The following is a 19,469-nucleotide window of genomic DNA, read 5'->3' as shown; positions in this document are numbered from 1 at the left end:
AGCTAGAGACAGGGTACCTGAGTGGAGCAGGGCTGGGGAAAGGCAGAGGAGCTGAGGAGCTCCAGCCTGGAAAGCCCCAGGCTGCGGCCTAGCATTGGGCTAAAAGGTACTGGGGGTTGCAGAGGGCAGCCCAGGGGTAGGCCAAGGCAGCAGGTCCAAACCCAACCTTGCCAGTGATATTGCAGTCTGCCCCAGGGTGTGGGGCTAGACGATGACTGGCAGTAGCCTTATACTGAGGCGAGGTGGGAATAGTGGGTGGGTGTTCCCTGGGGAGGGGAGACCCTAAGACTGAGGGGTTACTGCCAGGGGGCAGCACCCCAGGTAAAAGGGCACCGGGGTCCAGGGAGGGACACGGGGGCCAGAGAACAGGCGGATCACCGGCCTGCAGAGGGCGCTCCGGAGCTGGAAAGAGCTAATTCCTGGAAGTCACCAGCAGGAGGCGCGCAGGGGTGAGTCCGCTCCTCTACACCCCTGTTGAGGCAGTCATGTGGAATTAATAAAGAACTATAGCCTGCAGGACTCTCAATCCAGCACCTTTCACCACCAGAAGTCAGGGACCACATACTGCTTTCACTCACTTAGGTATTTCCCTTGATTTCAAAGGAATTACATGGAGGTATCACTGAACAGGATGCACAGCCCTCCCAAGCAGCAGGATTAAAAGTTACACTATGAAGTCTAACACTGATATTAGTTATCAGAGCTGGTACCCAAAGGCCACCCTAGGCATTAGAGTTAAATGAAGAAAGACCATTATGTTCCCTATTTCATCTCATCAGGATTTCTGCTGCTTTTAGAGCCCCAGGCAAAAGATTTCCACAGGGGAGTGAAATAGGTCCATTTCTGAAAATGCAATTTAATTCTGGGGGACAATGTGTTTTTACACCCTGCAACGGCCAGTTTCTCAGGTGGTGTAAGTCAGTAGAGTTAATATACACCAGCAGCCGAGAATCTGCTCCCACACCTTCTGGATGCCAATTAGCCACTTATGCTGGCGTTTACTCCTGCCCCCGTAATGCATTACCTAACTCTCTGTACTGAATGCTACTATACAGTCTATCAATCCCTCCTTCCTACATTCTGTATGCAGAAATTTACCCATCAGATCAAGCATCTGTTCTTTCCCAAAAGTTGCCCCAAATCTAGTGCTAGATACAGGGAAGCAGATGACCTAACATGCCTTGGGATGAATTATGCATTGATGAATGCCACGAAAACAGAATTTTAGGATGCACGCAACAGATCTGAGTGCAGCATCTCAAACTAGCTTTGTAACATATTATTTTAGTAGGTCACCTCACTTCTTGCATTAGAGCAAGGTTTGGAAAAAGTTAAAGTAGTATTTTGGAAAACTTGGGAATGAAGAACAGTGAAGCCCTTTTTATTCCACTGATTTTTTATTATGTTACCATCCTTCTGGTGACAGAGATTCACGCAGCTTAAGCCTTAGAGAAAAAATGGAAACCGCTAGTTAACTTATTTCAGTAGTGCTAGCTAGGACTTCATAATTCTGGGTCTGTCACCTTGTTTTTTATTTACCCAGCTTTTCAGGTGTGTATATCTTGGCAATACAAATTAATTCCAGATTGGACTTGATATACAAAGACTTACCCTGAGAGTGAGTCATAGGGGGTGGGGGGGGGGGAGGGAGGAGGGGAGAGAAGCTTTCATACGTCTTATCTCAAAGCTTTCCAAATGAAGTTCTTTTTGCTGTCAGTCCATCTTATAAAGATGGGTAATTTTTGATATTATGGGACAAATTTTGCAAGTATGAATTTATTCCTGCAACTGGTTTTGTGCTGCAGATTTCTAGCACAAATATGGAAGCTTAGTTAAGGCAACGTTATGTAGAAGTGCATGTACATACCCCTCAATTGAGCTTCCATAACTTTGCTGAAAATTTACAGAACCAAAAAAAAAAAAAAGAAAAGAATTTGGCCCATAATATCAAAGGTTTATACAGCCTTTGTAGGGTAGAAAGCATGCATATATTTCAGGAGGATTGTGTTGTAAATTGGCTACTGCAGCTCAATATCTCAGACCCATCCCATACCAGTGCTGATAATGAAGTGCAGTATTGAAGGGAGGGGTGTACTTTACTCGTCAGTGGCATCATCTAGTTGAGATATTACATCTAGGTCCCTTTCACCTATCTCAGGTGCAAGTCCAGGTGGAAAAAGGATCACGCACTCTCTCTAAACAGAAATATGAAACACAGCACCCAATGATCAAAGCAGCGTGTGAAGTATTTGAGGGCATACTGGGTGCCAAATTTGCCTGCACAGTCAATCTGCTGCCAGTATTTCTCTCATTTGAGGCTACACTCAGCATGAAAGATACCACTCCATACAATCAAAGTTTATTCCATTGCACTTGTGCTATAGCTTTGGTAGACATTTAAAATTAAAAAGGGCACCACATACTTTAGACAGGTGTACTCTCCACCAGTGAATGGCGCGATTACAGTCAGTTGGGTCAAAAATCCACTTCAAGAAGTGCCAAATTACCTACCCTGCTAACACCTTCATGACAGTCTATTATGTGACACACATGTTTTAGAAATGGTCTAAATACCTATTTCCATGGACGGAGCTAATTTCTCTTTGTTCCTGCTGCATAGTCTTACTCTGGAGTCATAATACTTTGTGTTGTAATTGCTTGCTGTACATTAGGATTTGAAGTGAGCAAGACACAGCAGGAGTAGTGACCAAGCAGAAGAATGGCTGCCCCTGAACAACATTTCCCCGCTCCCCCCTCTCTTCCAGTCACGTCTCCTTAGCCATAAACACGCGTGGGATGTCTCAAGCCATGAGACAGAGGCCTTGTCTACACTGGGAGTTTGTCATGATTCTGGCCAGCAGTGTAGCTGCACTGATGCAACCTACTAATATAGACAGCTCACGCCACTATTTGCACCGGTGCAGCTTATCGTTGCAAGAAACCAGGGTTAAACTGCACTGGTGCAAGTCACGGCTTGTAGCTATTTACCTCATCTATGCTAAAGGTTTGGACTGCTGCAGCTACGGTGCTGTCTGGCCAATGATGGCTGAAATCAGAGTAAATCCCCAGGGCAGACATCTCTAGAGCAAAATGCTTTTCTGTGATGCATCAACAGGAATCTAATTTCATTGTTTAAACAGCGGGCCACATTCCGATCTCAGCTTTCCTGGTGTAAATCCAGAACACCACCTCCAGCTGACTTTCACCCAATGCTGAACAGCCTCCTCCAGCTGACTTTCACCCAATGCTGTCAACTTCACAAGCTGCTGTAACATTATCATCATCAAAGAAGTCACAGTGACAAAGCCAACAAAGGCGCTCATGTTAGACATGAATGCATTCTAATGTTAAACGGTGTGAAAAATTGATTCCTAAATGGCAGTTTCGCATAGGAGACCAAGTGGCTCAGATGTTCATTAGGACATACAAAAGGTTCATTTTGTGCAACATGAATAAGAAAGAAAGTACCATATTTTGCACCAGGCAATGGACTGAAGCCTCCTAGTTAGTCAGGATACAGGCTTGGAATGATAACTCCCCTCCTGCAGTGTAATGAACTGTGGCAATGCTATACAGCTCCTTAATGCAATGCCCAGTTGAAGTGCTCACTGATCCTGGAAACATGCCAAAGGGCAATAGTGGAGCTGCTGTTCATAACACACACAATTACCGAGTAAGGACAATTCAACATAATTTGGCAGAAATCTTCAGATAGCATTACCTGTAAAATATCTGAACCCACAGAGCAGTTTTCGACTGTCCTGCATCCTGGAGGCTGAATACAATGGAGAGATGAACAATATGAACCCAGAGACATTTCAGTGGAATAGATAGAGCTCAGAAAGTTTTTTTTACCTCCCCAAATTCCTCATAGATCTGTTCCATATAGGTCGTCCCTTTCCTTTCCTGGGACATATCCCCGTGAATTTCAGACTGGTCACTCTCGCTTTCATTCGTCTTCCGGCTGTTCTCCTGAGTTTCATTCTCAGACTCCTCTATGTTGTCTCTCTCAGACTTGTCCGAAAAAGCATCATTTTCCACGTGGTGATTTTCCAGGGCTGATTCATTAAAACTGAAATACATGGTTTGTTACATTGCCTCAATTTGATTTATGAAACCAGATTATGAACAGCATTTTAGCCAATATGAAAAAAGCCCTCAGGACGCAAAATAAGGCTTGCAACCAGAAAGAGCGAAGGACAACAACTTGCTGAGTGGTTGGGTCTAGACCATGGAAGCAGTAAAACATTTAGGTCACAATTCTCCTGAGTCCACACTGTGGAACTCCACTGCATATGTGCATTTGCCCCCATAAGAAACTCCTATTGGCTTCAATCAAAACTCGACATACAGAATGAATGCAGAATATACAACACTGACTGCTTCTTCAGACAGAGATCTGCAGTGTGTCTCAAAGAAGAGAGATTTTTGCCTGCATAAAAACCTGCCACATGTTATGCGCTACTGGCTAAGGCAAAGAATGGCATAAAGGAATACATTATTTTCATCATCACCACCACCGCTACTACTCTATTTCAACAGAGGAAGATGCTAAGTCAAAACAATAAAGGTCAAGGGAACATTCAATCACAAATTTAATACTGATAAAAGGAAATACCGCCCCCCTTCTATGATGCACAATTAACCTGTGGAACTCATTGCCACCAGATATTGTTGAGTCCAAGAGCTTAGCAGCATTCAAAACAAGGATCGGACATTTATGTGGAAAACAAGAATATCCAGAGTTATAGTAGTAAACAAAAAACAGGAGTTGGAAAGGATATAAGCCTAGGGTGACCAAACAGCAAGGGTGAAAAAAATCAGGACAGGGAGTGGGGGGTAATAGGAGGCTCTATAAGAAAAAGACCCAAAAATCGGGACTGTCCCTATAAAAATCGGGACATCTGGTCACCCTATATAAGCCTTCCTACTTCAGGGCATAATCCAACCTCCAAATAAAGAGGGTTAGGAGGAAGTTCTTTGGGGCAGGTTATCCTATGAATTGCCAACTGCAGGGTTTCTTGCACCTTCCTTTGAAGAAACTAGTACTGGTCAATGTCAGACAGGATACTAGACTAGATGGGCCACTGGTCTGATCCAGAGTGGCAGTTCCTTTGTTTCAAAGTAAAACTTAGTGCCTAGTGCTCAGTTATTTTCCATATTAATACTTAGTTTCTCATAGATAAGAAACTATTACTTTAAGTTTAGTTAATTTAAAATATGGCAAGGAAGGGGCCTACCACTCAGTCAATTAAGGCAATCCTACCACATCTCACAGTTTTCTTTTCTGTTCATGAACCCACTGTTCCCCCACGCACCCCTTAAATGAGTTATAAGATGGCAAGTCAGCTGTAGCAACACAGATTTATCTATGTTCCTTCCAGCTAATAGTGATACTCTGGGTCTCCGTGCAATTTAGAATGCCAACATAAGAACTGTTTTATTGTGATATGGCCCATGCCTCTGTGACCAAATGCACCCCTGCATCCACACCCTACACACTCATGTAATAATCTTTGTACAAAATATGCCTTGTGAGGTATCATTTGAAAACTAGTAAGTCACTGGTCAATAATATCAGTGACATGTACGTAGCAACATTGTGTGAAAAGTTATAAAATCCACCCTGTATAATGTTAAAGGGACATGCTCAAACTCACGTAGTTCAATCTCAAGCCCCAATTAGGCACAAGTGGTCAAGCAGGTCTTAAACAAAAGGATGTTTGTGGTTACCTCAATTTGCATATAAACTGTAAACAGAGTCTCCAGACCGCAAGGGAGAAAAGAAAGGAAACAAAGAAAATCTACATCTCAGCAAGAAAACAGCATGAAGCATCTTTCCTCAACAGACATCTACTTGCTCTCAACTGAAAAGAACTTTACGAGGGGGATTGAAGTATACAAGTGAGGGGTATACCCCACCTTATCTCTTGCCCTGTCCACCTCCCTCTTTTCACTTAAGAGGACAAAAGAAATGGCCGCTGGATTTTGGGGGAGAGGTCCTGACCTGAAAAGGTTGGTCAGTAATGCTGTTGGAAGAACTGTACTTTGGTAAGAATTGTACTTTGAATCAAGTATAGTTTGTTAAGTTAGGCACTAGGAAGCGTTTTATATTTATTTTTCTTATAATCATTTCTAACTTTTATGCATCATTGTTTGTACTCACTTAAAACCTCTTTGTAGTTAAATAAACTTGTTTTATTCTTTAATTGAAAACACACTAGGTTAGTTAAGTTAAATTGTCTGGGTAATTCCATTTATGGTGGCAAGCTGTGTATTGTTCCCTTAAAGGGACAATGGACCTAATATCTCTGGACTGTCCAGGAGGGGGCTAGCCAGTACAGAACACACATTTGGGGAGAGGAAATCTGGGACTGGGAGCATGTCGGGTCAACCTACAGGAGTAACCAAGGTTGGTAAAAGCCAGAGTGTAAGTGAAGTGTGGCTGGCAGGCTGCAGTTACACACAGACACTCAGGGTGTGGCTTCCATGCTGGAAGACTGTTTGTGAGCAGGCCGAGGATGGAGCTACTGCTGTAAGGCATTGTAAGGCACCAAGGTTGCAGAGCAGGGGTGCCAGAGTCCCTTACTGGCTTGACTTGCACTCTGGAATGTCACAGTCTCCTATGAAGCCTCCATGCAGTGTCTTGTTTTATATCCTTGGGAATTATCCCAGAGTGCAATATCAATGACTGTCCTAATTTTAATCAGTAGGTGATATTGACAGTAGAGATCATGATTTTTACTAGCATACACTAAGCTTATTAGGTTTCATCTTGTGAATCCTAACAGGCATACAAACTCTATGCATAATTTAAATGCACGAGGCACTCACTTATAGTAACAAAAGATTTTCTGCATTACCAACGTATTTCAGAGAATCAAAGAAAATGGAGATCGAAGACTAGGTCACCTAGTCGGTCTCCCAGCCAAAGCAGGATCTCTCTCTTCAGTATATTAGAATGCTTTGTCTAGTTTTAAATGGCTCCACGATGGGGTTTCCCCATCAGCTCTCTTTGGAGACATTGCTATTTTGATTCTATATGAGAACTCGCTTGTTCACTCTCTCTCTCTCTTTGTTTTTAGGTTTTGCCAATTAGACAGATTTTTAAGTGCTCAGAATCCAGAATTGGTGTCAGATTTTCAGTTCCCATTTAGGGTCCCATATAAGGGCCAGATTTTCAAAAAGTGCTCAGCGCCCATCAGTCTCCATGGCAACACTTCTAGTCAGATTTCTAGAACAGCCCAGTACTCAGTCCGTTGTGCTCTTTTGAAAGTCTGGCGAGTAGCGTCTTATACATGTGGGAGCGGTTTTTCTAATCTCTAATTTAAATGATAGTTTTTTGCAATGATCAGTATGATTATAGGTTTAGGGCCAGAGGATTAATGGCTATTACATTCCAGCACTGATATTATAAACTATGCAGCTCCAATGACTTCAGTGCCAGGATCGGGCCTCTGTGTTTTGTGTCAGACAATGGCTACCAAGCATAATGACTGAAAAGTTAATCTGAAGTTGAGTTTAGTGCATATGTGAATTTAAGACCATAAAAGAAAAAAAGGGGGTGGTGGGGTGGGGAGAGAAAGGAGGCAAGAGATTATCCCATTATCTCACAGCGCAGATACTTGCTGGTTTGGCAGATCATTTGTTTGTTGCTGACAATTCAGGCTTGATTTATTTTCTTTGGGGTCAACAATCAGCACAATTTGTCAGTGTCATGCTCCCTTCCCTTGTGAAAATCTTCTCCTTGGGATGTGTGTACTTGAGAGAAAGGTTCACAATATGGGCCAGTGTCAATGTTTGAGAAATAGCACATGCTTAATTTAACAGCATTTGTAAAAAGCCCAACTTCTGTTAATTATGATCTTCCTGTAAGTTGTGAGAGGATTTAAACTTTCTGCTGGGGCAAGTCTTACTCCTTTTGTACTTCTGCTCTTTCCTAACCAAACAAATCCTTCTGCAACGACACTTTTCTGGTATTTCAGTTATTCCAGAGCAGTGGAACAGAAGGGAGTTAATTCACCTGAAATTCCCCAAATATTAGCTCTGTGCAGTAATTACCAAATCAGCCTGCTACATGTCAGACCTCAATATACTCAGAGCTATAGTGCTACTCTGGGGAGCACAAAGGAAGACACATGCTATTCAGAGTGAATATCAAACTTCACAGATGGGGAGAATGAAATGGAGCCACACCATTTCAAACAGGATCATTAAAAAAATTAAAAATCAGTAAATACATTAAAAACAAAAGCCAAATTATGGGCCTGATTCAAAATCCTTTGAAATCAATGGAAAGACTCCTATTGACTTTCATGGGCTTTGGATCAAATCCCAAATGCAGAGCTGTAACAACAGTGTTTAAAGGCAGCAGGAGACCTTCACTCACTCAAACAAGAGGAAGCCCTTTGTTTCAGGGCTATGTTACTGCCCTCCATCCACGTGTACTGTATCAAAGAGCACTATGTGCATCAGAGCAGCATAGTATTGTTCATGATTTCTACTATGGCAGCACCTGGGAACCCCAAACAAGGGTCAAGGCACCATTGTACATAAAGTAAACAGTACCTGTCCCAGAGAATTTACAATCAAGGTGTCAAACAGAACAGACCACAGTTAGAGAGGCACACAAATGGGGGTGGTGGAAGCAACAACAAACAGACAGGCTTACGCATAAAAACAGAAGTCTCTATGCCCCTGAAAACCTCATGCTTAACATCAAAACGGACTTCTGCAGGGTTATAGCCACCAATTTCCTATTTATTTCCAGAGAAGTCAAGAGGCTGTGACCCTGCAAGGTGCTTTGAAAGTTCACCCTCTTTCCGATTATTAAATAGATTGATTTTTGCTACGGTTGTCTCCTCTATTTCTTTCCCACCAACACAGGAACAGAAACAGCCAGTGGAAAAATACAGCATTGGCTCAAGAGAAGATTTTCCCCACAAGGGGAGGAGTGCCCCCCCCCCCCCCAACATAGAACATCTGGCTCCATTTTATTTTTTGGCAGAGTAGTTTGACTAATTTGAAGATACAGTTAAATGTAATTAACTGGCCCCCTAATAACAGCGTGCCAACTTAATTGGGCAGGATTCCCTGAAGGGAAGGCATTTAATTAGAATGAATGAGTCCCTGTGAGTGGCAAACCAAGAATCTCCTCAACAGTTGGATAGCTGGTTTTCCACGTACTCCCCTTCCCACCCCATTTTGCACCACTGCTGCTGCTGCTTTGGGGAATTTTACCCTCGTAACGTAGCTGCCAAATTCTCCGAGGCTCAAAAATTTTGAGAAAAACTGAATCCTGTGGTAGAGCCACACAACGCACCAGAACTGAGAATGATATACACGGTGCGCCAGGCTCTGAAGAGGGTTTGGCACCCACGAGTATGGCCTAGGGGCTGAGCTCTTTTGAAATTCTGGCCCTATGGGAAGCTGCTGAGTTCTGTAAATCAGGAGGCCCGAGTAGGGCCCTTAAAATTCAACCAGTGAGCAGAGAATAGAGTAGCTGTTGTACATGCATGATTTATCTTTAAGTTAGAAGCTTAACACATTCTCTTCTTTATCCTATACTTTCTATTAACTGCAGCTGCAGGTCTGAATGCACATTCCCAAGGCACCATTCTCCTTTTTGATCCACAGACAGACACAGTAGTGGATTTATTTGTGGCATGACATCATAATGGTGCCCCTCAAGAGAAGGGGTGGCATATGGACTGTGAACTATCCAGGGTGGGGCCGGTCTCTTTTACTCATCTGTACAGCACCTAGCACAATGAGACCCAAACCCTGATTGAAGCCCCTAAGGACTAGTATTATACGAACAAACAGGCACAAACACATCCTCAGCCAAAACTGTAGTAAGTGCCATTACCAGCACATTGTATTTGATTTTAGTCTTACACAGGATTGGCATATGCACACGTCTGAAGAAAGGCACAAACTCTCTACCACAACATATATCTCAGTGTTTCTTTGTACTTAGAACCTTACAGTCAACCAATCCCCATTTAAAGGCTAGCTACACAATACTCATTGGTTCACTATCAACTAAAAGGCTCTCAGTGCAGGCACTATTATTTGTATACTTATTCCTAAGAAGAGAGTTGGAAATCTGAGACATCAACATCAAAGGACAGACCCGTAAGATAAACACATATATGCACAATTAAATCTGCAGGTCCTAGTAACACATCTGATTTCCTGCTGCTCTGTCCCACCCCATGTTATACCTTGAAAGAACTAGACACTCAGAACAAATGATCATTGTTTATGGTGCAAATTATAGCTGGGTATCAAAGGAAGTTCCGCTCAGCGCTGAAGAACAATGGCATGCATAAAGTGCTGAAAATACAACAGGCCTGCAAAACAAGAGAACTGCACATACATTGCTGCTTTGGATCACCGAGCTTCTGACAAGTCTGTGTCCTGCCTTGTGATTAGCAAAGATACTTCCACATTCTGAAAAGGACCTGGATTCTCCTATTGTTATAATATTCTTATATTCATAGTGTGGTATTGTCTACAGGCCAACATTTTACTAGTTGCTGCATGTACACATAGCAAGAGACAATCCCTGCCCCCAAAAGCGTGCAGCCTTAATAGAAAAGAGAGACAAAGGGTGGGGACAAGACAGAAACACAGGAAGGTAAAATGACTTGCCCAAGGTCACACAACAACTCAGAGGCAGAACCAGGCTGGCTTTATGCCCAGCATCCTATCCGCTAGAGCGGTGAGATTTTTAAGGCAACCTGTCTAGCTGGAAGGTGCAGAGAAAACCCCTATGTTTACTCCAACAGTCTTTAAAGTGAAGTGCTATGAGATGCTACTGTAATATTAGGAGTGTGGATAGGAAGATGGTTGCAGTGACTTTTTTAATGTAAATTTTAATCTTATGATGCATTTGGGGAAGAGGCAGGAAACCATGAATCCACCAACTCAGTGGAGACAGCAGTTACGAAACTATAGCCTTGGAGCATGTGTGCTCTCCTGACTATAACATAGTACTACTATTAGCACTGAGAGTACCTCACTATAAGAAAAATCACACTCACGGCCATATCTACCAATTGGTGGTCAGATGCTAGAGTGAGTACGTCTGGTTAGCATACTCCATTTGTTGGCTGGATTCACTGGTAGACTGATAACCCCTGTAAAGCCTATCCCCACTCCTACCCCCAGAGCCGTCCCTAGCTATTCTGGGGCCCTACACAGTCCCCCTCCCCCACGGGTGTGTGTGTGGGGGTCCCAGGCCTCCACGAGGGTATGGGGGGCTGGCTGGGGGGCAGGGGGGAACCACCCCCCAGCACTCACCGGTGGCGCGGCTAGGATTGGGGCCTTGCACTTCCCGCTGCCGGTGGGTGAATGCAGGTCCAGCCCTGCTGCACTCCTCAGGGGCAGGAAGAGGCAGGGCTGGGGCGGAGCAGGGCAGGGGCTTTGGGGAAGGGGTGGAGTGGGGGCAGGGCCTGGGAAAGAGGCAGGGCAGGGGCTGGAGCAGCACGCAGCTGTGCTGGGCACCAGGAAATTTGGTGCCCCAAGTTTCCTGGTGCCCTACACAGCTGCGTACTTTGCGTTTGGGTAAGGACAGCCCTGTCTACCTCCAACAGCTTCAACAGAAGTTTGGCCCAACTAAGGCAATATGGGTCCTTTGTTATGCACATTCACACAGCTGGAACTCTAACCAAGCCTTTCATAGTTTGTAGACTACAGGACAGCACCCAAAAGAGAGAGCTATTCCCCATCTCTCCCAAAAGATACCCAGATATTAGTGATGGGTGTGGTACAAGAACCTAGACAGAGACAGGTTAGACTATAGCCCCTCACCAAGCCAATGGTGGCTAGTGTGTAGTCTGAAAAAATAATATGGTTAAAAATGAGTCATGTGTATGAACCAACCAACACCTTTACATGTACAATAGCTAAAAGCACAGTCTTACTGGAAGAGCTCCTGGTCAGAGATGGTGGCCGTGTGCAACAGGTTATACAGCCCAGCATGTGAAGAATCAGAAGAGCAGTTCAGGTCTCCATCCTTCCCCTGTTTGGAGGCGCTGAGTCGGAAGAGACTGGAGCAACGCAGGGCAAGTTCCAGAGCATCCAACCAACATCGGCCTGTAGAACAACAGGACTTATCTAAGCATAGGAGGTCAGAGATGACAGCAAAAATGTTCATCTAAGGTTTCTCAAAAGCTTCTCATTTGGGAGTCAAGTGTTCTAATTAGTTTTCACTAACAGAGACATTAGGTAGAGTACTTTAAAGGTTTAAATAGCTCAGAGTATCCACAGTTAATACTTACTCTGCTTTTGTTAGGCTAAGATTTATATCATTTTACATTCAGTGTCCTTGTATTCACTGGTGGGCACAGTCCACCTTTCTAGGTGTTGAGGTGCCATTCTGCACAGAAGTCCCAGAACCCTGTTCAGTTCTCCATGCGATCACTGAAAAGTTATTAGCCCCCAAATAAGAGGTCCTGGGTGACATCAAACAAGAGGTCACAGAGGCTAGGACACCTGGCAAATCTGCAGCGCATTCAAGAACTGAGGTATCAAGAGAGGCACTCAGTAATGTCTAACATGTACAAAAGAGAGCTTTTTATGCATCTCAAATTACATTACAGAATAATTAAAAATGTATTTGAGAGGCTGTAAAGAAAACAAGGGAGGACATAGCAATAGCAGTGGAAAATACTGTAACTCATGAATTTCACGTTTAATTTGACTATGGATCAAATCCCACTCTCAGGACACACTGCCATGCAGGAAAGCAGATGCTTAATTTCAAGAACACACTTAAATCTCATTGACTTCAACAGCTTTCATAAGCAAAATCTCCACTGGGCAAAACTTCCATCGACTGTAACAGAAACCAGGCCCTAGGACAGGGCTGAGCAAACTTTTTGGCCTGAGGGCCACATCGGGGTTCCAAAACTGTATGGAGGGTTGGGTAAGGAAGGCTGTGCCACCCCAAACAGCCTGGCCCCTGCCTCCATCTGCCCCCTCACACTTCCCACCCCCTGACTGCCTCCCCTCAGAACCCCCAACCCATCCAAGGGCCAGGCTGGACAGTCCTGTGGGCCGGATGTGGCCCGCGGACCATAGTTTGCCCACCTCTGCCCTAGGAGGACAGCAAATAGAGCTCAAAAAGGTCTGGGTCATTTGTATACAAAGAAATATTTATAGTTCTACAAGGTTTCTATGTTTTGATGAATCATTTTTGTAAAAGGCTACAGAAGAGTAGAAAGAGAAAGAAAGGAATGAAGATCTTGAAGAATTCCAGATTAATACCAAACCGTAAAACATCAGAGCTCAGTAATTTTGTCTTATTTCATCCTTGAAATTCCTTCAGCACTGGCTTGCTGTTTAAGAACACCATGCATAATGTTTAATAAATGCTCAGGCAGGGTCAGGACTGCTGTAATTGATTTCATATTATTTTGTATTTTACAAGTATTGCATATCAAAGGCTTTAGATGCAGAGATTTATTCTCTGTGCACCACATGGAGGATTTACAAGGATAACTCATCAGTGTTAATGGGTGTTCTGAGCATAAATACACCTCCCCCCCCCCCACACCTGACTCATCAAGATGAGAATCAATTCAGCTTACTCCATGTGAGGAAAATGCACTGCAATGTAATCTTTTATTCTTCAGTCTTATCGGATGGAAACTGCAGTTTCCATTAGGAAACACTGCACATGCTATATTTGTTGTGTATTTTGTTCATGCCAAGATTTTCAAAAATAGAGTTAAAAAGCTAGGAGCCTACGTTCAAATATAGACCTTGAATGTGGTCTGGTTTACAAACCAGCAGCTCCCACTGATGTTATTTAGGCCCCAATTCAGAAAAAAAAACAACCCTCTAATGCATGTACGTAAAACCCACTGAAGTCAAGCATGTGCTTAAGACACATTAAGAGCAGACATGGCTTTAAGGATTTAGCACCCAGATTTACAAAAAGATATTTAGACACTTCTGTAGATTCCACTAGGTGCCTCTCTGCACCTTTAGAAATCTGGCCTACAAGCATGAATTCAGCCAACCATTTTTGAAAATCTTTGTCTTAATACTCAAATGCAGAAACACCTAACAATGTCATTCTTAAACCCAACTCGAAAGAGTATCTACTATAATAGCCCATCCTGTGTTAGCATTCAAACTTGCTTCTCACCCACAAAGCATATCAATAATATTCAAAGAATGGCCACTTATTCACTTTAAACCAAAAGTGCATTCAAGAGAGACAGATCAGGATAAAAGCTATAGCACGGCCCCTTGTCCATCGGGTGGTGCTGTGAATCTAGACGCAAACACCCATCACAAAGTTAGAAGTGAGATGCGGCCTTTCCTCTGCAAAGAAGAAAGGGTCCATTCTCTGTAAGTTAACCACAACTGTGTGCTAATTTCAGCGCATTACGCTGAAAACATACCATCTATAATTTTTAGGACTTGCAGGCTAGATAAGCCTGTTTTATTACTGAAGAACTGAACAGAACGTGTCATATGGAAGTGATATTACTACTTTTGTGTTTGCACACATGTGCAATGAAAATGAAAGGTTTCTTTGTATTATCCTGTTTGCAGGTACTGCTGCTTTGGTTGCTGTGGTGCTTGCAAGATGGGTCCAAGCCATCTCACATTGAAATATGGAAAAACAGTATGTGATCATGTAATTAAAGACAGAATGATTGTGCATATGCACACGGGGCCCAAATTGAGACTGCACAAGCAACTTTAATTCTGGCGTTTGCTAATTTTCTAGTGTTTGACTTTGCAACCTTAATAATGTTCTTTTAGTGTAGTTGTGTGTGGAAGATATATTACACACACACACACACACACACACACACAGGTTGAAGGCCATGAATTGATTCCTTAAGAGAGGCTGGGCTATGTAAGATAATAAGGCTGAGACCGTGACAGTGCTTAAGAGCTAGAGAGTTCTGCTTCAAGATTTGGCACTTTTAAAATTGTAACATGCAACAGTGCAATAAAAGTTTTCTAAAGTCAATAAATAAAATATGCTCTATTATATTTGTAGTGGACAGCGCTTTGTTCTAAGCACAGGCTAAGATGAAAGAATATAGTCTCCAACTAGAGTAGTTGGCAGCATTTTTCATAGCGTTTAAATGCAGATTATTAAAATTCTTGTAATACAACAACTCCTTTATGATAGAAATTATGCAAAAAGGTATATGTTGTTTCAAAAATACCCATATCGTCCCCTCTCTGGAGCAAGAGACTCTTTCCCAAGAACTCTCTCAAGAGTCTCGTAAGTGTTCTGAGCTTGATCTTACTTTCATTGAAGTCAATGGGTATTTTGTCAAAGGGCGCTGGGAAAGACCCTGAGTGCAGGGTCTGATTGCAGGACCAGTTAGAAAGGATGGATGGAGCTAAAATTCAGTAAAACCATCAGGACCCCACTATTCAACCCTGGTCCATCAGGTCCCCAGGTGGCATCCTTAGCACCACAGTAATGCGCTGAACCACCGCCATTGACCAACAGCCTTAGTGCTAAAGGCCTACAGCCCTGTAGCAGCCATACCCCAGGCCCCTGATTGGCTGGACAGATAGCACTCTCATTGGGTACCTGGACTATATAAAGACCCCAACAGGAAGAGGGAGCTGTCTGAGCAACACGTTGTTGCCTGCTGGTTGCCTTGTCACCTTGCCTCCCCAACCCACTGTCCTGGCCCCTTGGATTGGCTCTTCCAGCTACTGACCCCTGCAAGAGTTCCAACCATTGCCCTATACTGCCTGTAATACCAATTGACCTCCCAGCTACCCAACCACCTGAACACACTTCACTGCTCTGGACAGCCACCCCTAAGCCCACCTCTGCCACCAGGCATTATAAACACAGACCATTCACATACCCTTTTCATTCACACCTGACCCAAAGACAGCTACCAGAGCTGTATATGTACACTGCAGGTAGAACTGATCAAAACCAGCAACACAATGTCATGAAGAATTTGCCATTTTTGGATAAAATGTTTTTCAAAATTGTAACCAGATCTGATAGTGGGCAATAAATGGAACAAAAATCCATTCGCGAGAGAAGAAAAATAATTCCCAAAACTAAACTGTTAAACTCTAAAAGACGAAGGCAAATCTAAGACTACAATAAGTGTATTTTGGATAGACACCAATTCACTTTCGAAATTCCAGAACAGTCATTTGCAACCTCGAAGGGGTCCTGGAGGATTACATAGCACAATGATGAAAGAAGAGGAGTCTCCCTGGACTTCTGGCACTGACCTTACTTACATTCCATCTCTGGCACTCATGTGCATAATTCTGCAATGGTTGCAGTAAAAACAGTGACAATTGATTAATTAATTGCAATAAAAATAGAGAGCTTGAAAAAAAACTGGTTAAACATATTGCAATACAACAAAGGCCCTTTGTTTTCAGTTTTTACTGAACAATTCTTGGGTTTTTAAAAAAAGCTATTCAGTTTTTACTGGATTTTCACATGAATTTTGGACTACTCCTGAAAATGCTGATTATGTTAAGCAAATCCAGTCCATTACATTAGGTAGCTTATTATTAACACAAAGACATCTATCTGTTAAAGTAACACAATGTAGTGGAAGATGTACATGCTGTTAATGGACTACTCATGAAATAAACCACAGCATTAAACTGCTTTTACTTTCAGTACACTTATTGTTCTTTATTTGTTGCTTTTTTCTGTCCTCCTGTCCCCCAGTATTAATGCTGATATTTATCCAGAAAACTGAGAAATTAATTTTTTGCACTGATTTTCACCCATTTTAAAATATTTGTAATAGACACTAAGAAATACCTGGGAAATTTTAAACAAAATAAAAACTGAAAACAAAGGATGTTGGGTACAGCTATGGTTTTATTTGTATTCCAAACTACTCCCCCTAGTAAAAGGGCCTAAGGAAGGTAACATGGGCTTGCATTTATTGCTTTGCCCTGCAATACCACAATTTAAATTTGATGCGAAATATTCTATACATTTCCCCATGCCTTTTGGCTCAGTAGGCGTGGTATCCGGACTAACTCTTAATGTCCATTTGAGACAAGTAATGAAATACAGCCACGTATATTCAAATCACGACTGCCCCCTGTAAAGATGCTCTAGACATAGCCCTGGATGCACTGCTCATATCAGAGGAGAGCTGATGCTACAGCTCTCAAAGCCTGGGGCTGTAAGTTTGGATGGGAGCGAGCATGCAGCTCAAATAATGACTGTTTTTTGTGTTGTTTTTTTTAAAATAGGGGAAATGAACGATTTAAAAAAAAAAAAAAAAAAACACAAAAAAACCAAGCAACCGAACAAAAAAAAAAACCCAATCATCCTGAACAGCCCTCTAGCTCTATTCAACTCTTGGTCACAAAACACAGTAGGCATGTCCTAGTCATTCAACAGATCTATAACCAGGCTAATCAGATATTTTATAGGAAGGTCATGCAATTAGAATATTAGCATCTTTTCACCTTTGAAGTCCTTCACAAACATCAACTAATATCAGTCACACAATCAAGATGACCCTAGGTCTTCATGTTTTGCATTATATGATAACAAATGGGATAACTGAGGTTCTTTCAGTGCTCATCATCAACTCCAGTGTAAAAATCTGCTCTAGCCCAAAGCTTATTGCTGTGCACTAAAGTTTCAGTCTGGGAGCACTTTTTCCCCCATCCACAAAATTGGGGGCACAGGATGGCTGGGCTGAATCCCTTTTCCTGATTTTATTTAGAAGTCCTATTACCAAATGGCCATACAATACTCCAGAGAGTGCATCATGAGGAGAATATCACACTTCTTGGGTGGTTAAAGTCATTCAGTTTCTGGCCTTGTTCCTCACACCTATTTGATTGATGCCTCTAACAATCAGCCAGCAATGTACTGTTATCTGACAACTGTATATCGTTTACAGAGTTAGGAACAGTGACCTGGCTCTACCCAGACCCAGGAGCCTTAGAGACATGCAGGATCCAGTGGTTGGGTCCACTCACAACAGTCCGTACACAGAGGGGGACTGCGCCATGTTATGACAACTTCTATCAATACACTAAAGCCACTCACAAGAAGAAATCTTCACTGTGTAGCTTATTTACAGAATAGCTAGCCTCCAGAATAAAATTGCTTTACCAGAAATGTCAAGAGAAAGACCCTATATTTGTAGATGTTGGGCTTGTGGGCTGTTTTGACCTCCCAGAGGTCTCCAAATACAACCATATGTGACAAAACAAGGCAGTCAACAGATTGCTACTGGACTTTATGGAATGTGAAATTTACTGTAGATTAGTGGCACTTCCATGGGCTGTCCATAAGCTAGGGCCTTAAATCCTACCAACAGTCTGTCACAGATGGTGCAGCAGAAAAATGTATTCTGAAATTGTCAAAGGCAAAATAGGACACCAAGCTGCTGATTGTGATGTAGCTGAATGTCTGGACTGTTCTCTAAACCGATCATGTAACTCAGTACTCTAGAAAATAGGAATTCCTCATGAATTACCATTAACATTACCAAATGTTCTCACTAGTTATTAGCATGAGAGGCTGTGTCGAGAAGCACGTAGTCAAGGCTGCATGGAGACTGATTCATGATCCATGGACACACTGTAAACATATACTAACGTTATGCAATGGGAAAGAGGCCATCTGGGTCTATTCATCTCCCTAGCTTATTTTGCTCTCTCCAAGTGCCTACCTTCTTGACTGGCTTTTATCTGTAGTTGTCCAATGCATTAAACAAAAACTGTTCGTATGCAAGTGTCTCCTAAACCACCTTATGGCCTGGTCTTTTCTTACCTTCAGTTCATACCCCTTTATATTTTAAACTATCACCATTTGACCACTGTCCCATAGCTTACAATGACTTAAGCACAATCCTCCTTGTCTCTTTTTAAGCTCAATCCATATTGAAATGAACATTTCTCCACCGTACGAGGAACACGTCCCTACTTTGTCTGCCCCATTTTATTCAGGACTCTCTACATGCAACCATTCCCTTCCTTTGTGACACTGACTGTACCAGTTTCATGTCATCTGCCAATGTGAATGCAGTGTTGTGTATTACATTTTCCAAATTATCAATACAGAGTATGGATCTTAACAGTGATGCCTTTGGCTATTTATATATCTCCTTCTCAATCCATACCCATTTATCACTGTTCACGGACTTCAGCTACCAAGCCAATATTTTATCCAATTGAAATTTCCACAATCAGTACCCTACTCATTAATGTTTCATGCTAACATCTTTTGGTGTGATATTACATCGAAAGCCTTCACGAAGGCTAATAACACATAGATTATGCCTGTGGCTTCACCTCTGTCAACTCTCATTGACACCTCCTTGGAGAAGTTGATGAAATTTGTTAGGCATGACTTCCCTTCTCCAAATCTGTGCTGAGTGCCCTTGATTATTCTTGTAGCCGTACAAGAGCATTCTCATCTTTCATCCTGAATCACTGTTTCTAGACTCTCTGAATGG

General features: G+C 42.6%; 1 protein-coding gene across 1 annotated transcript in view; it reads right to left on the bottom strand.

The window, feature by feature from the left end:
• The window catches only part of OSBPL5 (oxysterol binding protein like 5), a 211,593-nt gene that overhangs the window by 25,106 nt on the left and 167,018 nt on the right, over positions 1 to 19,469 (bottom strand). Inside the window, exons 8-9 of the mRNA XM_029913588.1 lie at positions 11,931 to 12,102; positions 3,856 to 4,072 (exon numbers count right to left, since the gene is read on the bottom strand). Of these exons, the coding sequence (XP_029769448.1) occupies positions 3,856 to 4,072; positions 11,931 to 12,102 (389 nt within the window). The remainder of the gene's footprint in view (positions 1 to 3,855; positions 4,073 to 11,930; positions 12,103 to 19,469) is intronic.

The sequence above is a fragment of the Terrapene carolina genome, unplaced genomic scaffold (assembly GCF_002925995.2).
Source record: "Terrapene carolina triunguis isolate 2854851 unplaced genomic scaffold, T_m_triunguis-2.0 Scaffold715, whole genome shotgun sequence".
NCBI lineage: Eukaryota > Metazoa > Chordata > Testudines > Emydidae > Terrapene > Terrapene triunguis.
Note: the sequence above shows the minus strand (reverse complement) of the source record. Positions and strands in the feature narration are given on the sequence as shown.